The 6,501-nt window shown below is 36.3% G+C and overlaps 1 protein-coding gene across 1 annotated transcript; it reads right to left on the bottom strand.

The window, feature by feature from the left end:
• Nucleotides 1–2,359: 2,359 nt before the first annotated feature.
• On the bottom strand, nt 2,360–2,935 carry LOC145099836 (uncharacterized). The gene has a single exon (XM_079037338.1). The coding sequence runs from the start codon at nt 2,933–2,935 to the stop codon at nt 2,360–2,362; it is 576 nt and encodes a 191-aa protein (XP_078893464.1).
• Nucleotides 2,936–6,501: the final 3,566 nt, after the last annotated feature.

Genomic DNA, 6,501 nt, shown 5'->3' with positions numbered 1-6,501 from the left:
TTATAATTTGGATTTGGATTCTAATTATGAAGTTTGCGATTCTAATTATGATCATAAAAGAATGATCGTTCAACACAATCTGCTAACATGAAACTAATATGTCATTTAATATGTTTTTATACGATTTGGTTTTCTATGAATCCATGGATTAAGTTTGAATCACTTGTCACAATATATTACGATTCTTATTCCAATATTTTTTTCAATTGTTTCTTGATTCAAAGTTATTCTGTCATTATATTTTGATCTAAGTAAGATCTCCTTCTAAAATCTCTAAAAAAAACCCCTAAAACTTATTCTAAAACTTATTTTGATTCAAAAATAAAATACATATATTTTAAATTCATATTCAAATTCTCAATTTGATCGACACTGCACCATGTTTAATCTCTCATACAAAACCATACAAAACTATTTTGGGTTCTAATTTTGAAGCTAGTGATTCTAGTTATCATTAGAAAAATGGATACTTTGTCAAAATTTGATAATGTCAGAACTAATAACTGTGTTAGTTTGTTTTTTTTTATCATATCCAGTAGTTGCTAGGAGTGATTTGGGAGGGTTTTGGGGCTCCAAAACCCCATTTATGGGTGTTTACGGTTTGGGGTTGATAATGGGCCGTAAACACTTGATTTCTACACTTTTGGATGATTTAAACACGGAGCTTGAAAGGGGGTGTTTTTGGATCAAATTTGAGTTGAAGAGAGAGGGTAGAGAAAGAGAGAGAGAGAGAGAGAGAGAGAGATAGAGAGAGAGAGTGGAAAAGCTTCAAATGAAGTCCACTCACCCTTATATAGGGTTTGAGTTTGTGGCCTGGTGGAAATCTACCCGCTATCGACATTAAATGGAGCTTATGGTCGTACCCAATTAAGTTGTCGTAACCCGACGTGGTCGTGAATTAGAAACTTTTAAAAAGAATATGGAGGGTGTTTCACATGTTTCTAATTCGTTTGGACACTCATGAAATCATAATAAAAGTCTTAATTTAATTAACCTAAACCAAAATGTTAACGAAACAATTCCATAAAGACGAGTTTTATTGACAGAAATGGGTTACAGTGACGGGATAAATTTCAGGTTGTCACACAGAGGGACATAGAGACCGTCTTTGTTAAATCGAGCTGATGAGTCCTTTGCGGTTGAATACCTATTGGACCAACCCCAATTGTACATGTTATCTACGATCCCATTATTCACAAGATTTTCAATAGCTTCACTTTCATTAAACAACTTTTCGATTAATAGATTTAAGCGTGATTTTTTTTTTTTGGGCTAAATCCCTTTGATGCAAAGCTATTCCTAACTGAGTTTCACACAAAATTATGGCATAGTTTTCTAACACTAAATCTCTTTCTAACATTGAAACTGTAAGTATTTTATCTTTTAGTCGTCCTCTCACATGAAACATTTCTTGGGACACTATGTTATTCTCATCTAAGGCCTTGTTATAGTCTGAAAGGATGACAACACAAGTGTCATTAAGGTTGTCTAAGAAGTGTTGACAATCATGCATGCTATAAGTATTAGATTGGATTATGAGTTTTACCTTTTCAACAATGCTTAGAGTTCCATCTTTTTCTATGAAGCAATAGTTTTTCTCTAGCTTTGTTGATATGTCCTCATCAGCAGTTTCCACCATGCATAATTTTCCTTTGCCCTTGATGTTGTTGATGTCTTCATCTTCATCTCCTGACGACCAAACTTGATGATTTCTCTTTACTTGGTCCACCTCTATCCTTGACTTCTCTTTCTCTTCCATCTCCTGATCATTCTAATATAGAATGCTTTGTCCTTCACCGCATTAGCTTTACAATCTTTAGCAAAGTGGTTTTCTTTGTTACATTTGTGATAAATGATAACATCACTTTTATCTTCGGTTGAGGTACCAGAGTCATTTGACTTGACGGGTTGCGGTGCCTCCTTGGATTGATGAGTGTTTTAGGTTTGCGGAGACTGATGAGGGTTTCTGGGATATCAAGAATGATTGTTCTACGGATTGAAGTTTCGGTTGAAGGGTGGTTTGGTAAACTTTGTATTATTACGAAAAGAAGTTGGAGGTAGCCTTTTGAATTGTTGGCTAACAAGAGAAATTGCATTTTGAAATTCTTCTTCATCATCATACTTTGTATCGTCTTCGTAACACTGTAGTGGGTTTTCATAAGAAAGAGGGTAAGGTTCATATGGTTGGGTGATTTTGTTTTGTGGGCTTTGAGCTATGAGAGAAAGTGCACTTCTGAAGTTTGCACAATCTTTTAGCACAGTTGATTCTTGTGCCTGAAGCTCGCCATATAAATTGAAGAGAGATAGAGTGTGAATCTTCCGATCTCCTTGGACTATCATTTTTGCCGTAGTCCAGTGTTTACCCTAAACCATTAAGAAACTTAAGGTTTGTTTCATGATTGTCTCGGACGGTACCAACATTTGATAACTTTGTGACAATACTGTTGAATCTTTTGAAGGAGTCCTCAAGACTCTTACCAGGATGAGCTTTGAAGTTGTTAAACTCGTTGAGTGTGGTGATGAGCTTCTTGTCTTGAGCTTGCTCAGAACCTTCACACAAGTTTTTGAGGACATCCCATATTTCTTTGGCTGACTTGCAGTTAATGATGATGTCGAAGTTGTCTGGGGCCACTCCACATGAGATTTCATAGAAAACAAGTGCATCAGTTTCCATCTTATCAATATCATCTTTAGTGGGACGATTAATTGCAGCTTGACCTCCTCCTAGTATGTCTTCAGCACTATCGGCTTGAACTGGGGTAAGAATGGGAACATGTGGTCCTTCTTCCACGCATCTCCACACATCTCTACCAAGTCTTTTTAGATACCTCTCTATCCTTTGAGACGAGTGATGATATTCACTTGCAACAAGTATTGGGGCTCGATTAGAACCACCAACTCTATTGGAAACATTTAGTGATAATGATTGTGCCATATTTCCATTGTTTTTTTTTTGTTTTGAATTTTTTGAGAGAATGAGCTTTAGTGGTATAGAAGGATTTTGAGAGAAAAAGCAACCACTTTGGCTCTGATACTAATTGTCGAGAGAAAAAACTTTTGAGAAACACTTTAACAAACATTAGTGCAGGTTATATATTGCGAAAATTAGTTAATGTCAAAGGATGATAAAGCTCAAAAATAATAAAAAGTCAAAGTTGTTAGATATTTAGATGTGGAAATGTAAGTGCAGAAAAGTAAAGGAAATGTAAATGAAAACAAGTTATGTATCAAGTAAACACTAAGCTGATTCTTAACAAGGTTTGCATTCAAACCGAGTTAGTTCACGTGATCAACTTAAAGTGAATGAAGTCACAAGGACTTGCTCTGAAACAGATATGAGAGTTTAATCTTAATATATTTCATAGAAAGTTCAGTAAGATCTTAGAATATGAGAAGATAAGAATTTAGAGAGGAATTCATATATTGAGAGAATGGAAATGTGTATTCATTCATGAAGATGAGTACTCTATTTATAGAGACTCGAGAAATAACATAGAGAATAAACAAAGACTAAATATTTGACTTATCGCAACAATGAATGTTCACTGGGTAATATAATGTAAACAAATAAGTCAAAAACAAGTTAACTACAGAGTCTTTGTTGCGGATGAGGACATTGCGGATGACGTCTCCTTAGAGATTGCAGATTACTTCATTACTTGATGTTGTGGTAGCAAAAGACTGTAGGCTGAAGGGAAGATTTGTTGCGGTAGAAGAGATGACTTCGGATGACAAGTTTAAGAGTGTCACTTTCTTGATTCAACATTATTGTTCTTGCTAATAGTAACATCGAACCATGATTTGGCATATCATAATGATTTTTAATAATATTGAACCATAAACTATGTGAATGTTATGGTTCATGTTAATAATAACATTGGACCATGATTTGGTAGATCATGGTGATTTTTTAATAATATCAAACCATAAACTATTTGAAAGTTGTGGTTCCTGTTAGTAATAACATCGAACCACGATTTTGCGGATCATGGCGAGTTTTTAGTAATACCGAACCATAAACTATTTAAAATTTATCGAACAAAAATCAAGAGATTGCGTTCAAGATCGTAATTAAGTGATGTACAAAAAGGTGACTATTATCTAATATTGTTAACGTATCTTCTGATCGATTGCGAGTAGATTCTTGATTATCATACCATAAAAATGGAATTTGTTCAGGTGTTTCATATTCCATGTTCTCGATAGTCAGATTCCACCCATACTTTGTAATGCATATGAAACGTTTTGCCTGACCTCAACTACTTGGTATGGTCCTTCCGAATTTAGGCTTAATTTCCCGATGTGCTCTTTTTGACTAATTTCATTTTTTCAGAGGACTACATCTCCCACTTTGCACGAACTTCCCTTAACCATGACGTTATAATACATCTCCACCATTGCTTTATAGCCTGCTTGGCATATGGCTACATTATGTCGTCTTTCTTCCAAAATGTTAAGGTTCGCTTGTAAATTTGTGATGTTCATGCTTTCTTGAGGGTTTCAGGTTCAGGTGCGCCGCATGATTACTTCAATTGGGATGAATGCTTCCATCCCATATACCAAAATGAACAGTGTTTCTTTAGTTGGGGTACACATCAATTGTTCGATATGCCCAAAGCACACTTTGCAAGTCGTCCACCCAAGTTCCTTTAGCTAGTCCCAATGTTTACTTGATTCCTTTCACCAAAGTTTGATTAGTAATTTTTAATTTCCCATTTGCTTGGGAATGCACCAAAAATGTGAAATTCATCTTAATTCCTTTCTCATGGCACCACTTCTTGAAAGAATTCTCTGCAAATTGCTTGCCATTATCGCTAATGATAGTGTGTAAGAGCCTGAAGCGACAAAATATCTACTTCTAAGCGAATTTTTGCATGTTTTTTCCTGAGATTATTGTTAATGCTTCTACTTCGACCCACTTGGTGAAATAATCTATTCCTACTATCAAGAACTTTAATCATCTTATTGCATCAGGGAAAGATCCCACAATATCGATTCCCCATTGCAAAAGGCCAAGGACTAGTGATGCTCGTTATCTCTGTAAGTGGAACATCAATATCATTTAAGTGTATCTAGAATTCATGACACTTTTGGATGAACTCATTCTTGTCCCTGATCATTGATGGCCAAAAGTATCTTGTTTGGAGTATTTTTTGGGTGATCATTCTCAACACTGTGTGTTTCGCATATACTTCATGTCCCTAGTCAACAATGGCCAATAGTATCTTGTTCGGAGTATTTTTTGGGTGATCGGTCTCGACTTTGTGTGTGCGTCGCATATACTTCGAGTCTGTGGTCATCAATGGCAAAAAGTATCTTGTTATGATTAAAAGAAAATTCAATTATATATATATATATATATATATATATATATATATATATATATATATATAGAGAGAGAGAGAGAGAGAGAGGGAGAGAGAGAGAGATAGAGAGGGGGAGAGGGGGAGAGAGAGAGAGAGAGAAGTAGGTTCCGTTAATATTCCAAAAAATAAAGATCTTGAGATTCAACCTCACTCATATATTTCTGATTTTCCGCTCTAGCACTCCGACGTACCGCCATGGCGGGAGAGTTATAATTATAAATGATTACTCAACGAAGTTCGTACCTCTTTTCCAGCAACCACGACCTTCATTGTCACCACCACTATCACCAACCAACCCTACCATTGCCACCTCTATCTCCTATACTACCACCATCTATGCCACTGATACGAACCCATGAAGTGATACCCACAATCTGATCATACATTAGACTAATTCTCATGTTTTATTTTTCCATTATGCATGTTTGCCGTGTTTCCCTTTTCTTAGGAATATCATGTTAGCTCTTTCATTTCAGTAACCGTGCACGTTTACAATTTATAGTTAGTGCAAATTTCCTTTAAATACATTGTAAGTTGAAGTGGATAATATAGAAGAAAACTGTCTCAATTATTAGTGGTTTATCTATCCCTCTTATCCAGTTCTATAGGGCACTTGCGATCCATATTTGGCTGTATCAATTGGTGCTATCATCATTGTCTCAATGCCTCCAAAAATTGAGTCTGGCTCCACCTCCGACAACCCGAATGTCACCCTCAACGATCAATTGCAGGTTTTAATCCACCTCGCCACCGCCAACAACCATCGCCTAGACACTATCACCAATCATCTCGTTGAAAAATATGACAACATGAACAACATTGTCAAAATCCTCGCCGCCAACAACAACAACCAGGCACCTCCTCCTCTGTCGCCCCCATCGCTGCCGCCACCCCCACGCCATAACAACCAGCAACCTCGACCCTTAAAAATCTCATTGCCTACCATTGATGGATCGAACCCGTTGGATTGGCTTTTCTAAGCCAACAACTATTTTGATTACGACCAAATGCCCAACAACCAATACCTTCATATGGCTTTTTTTTCATTGGGGAGGCTCTTAGCTGGTACAAGCATCTCGCTAACAACTAGTTATTAACCACATGGCCAAAATTCTGTCAAGCACTCAAACTTCGT

This window comes from Lactuca serriola, chromosome 4, assembly GCF_051521515.1.
Source record: "Lactuca serriola cultivar US96UC23 chromosome 4, Lser_US96UC23_V15, whole genome shotgun sequence".
NCBI lineage: Eukaryota > Viridiplantae > Streptophyta > Magnoliopsida > Asterales > Asteraceae > Lactuca > Lactuca serriola.
The sequence above is the reverse complement of the archived record's forward strand: the minus strand, read 5'-3'. Positions and strand labels throughout refer to the sequence as shown.

What these genes read in the sequence shown, in the direction of transcription:
- LOC145099836 (XM_079037338.1), bottom strand. Translation starts at nt 2,935, where the DNA reads ATGGCACAATCATTATCACTAAATGTTTCCAATAGAGTTGGTGGTTCT.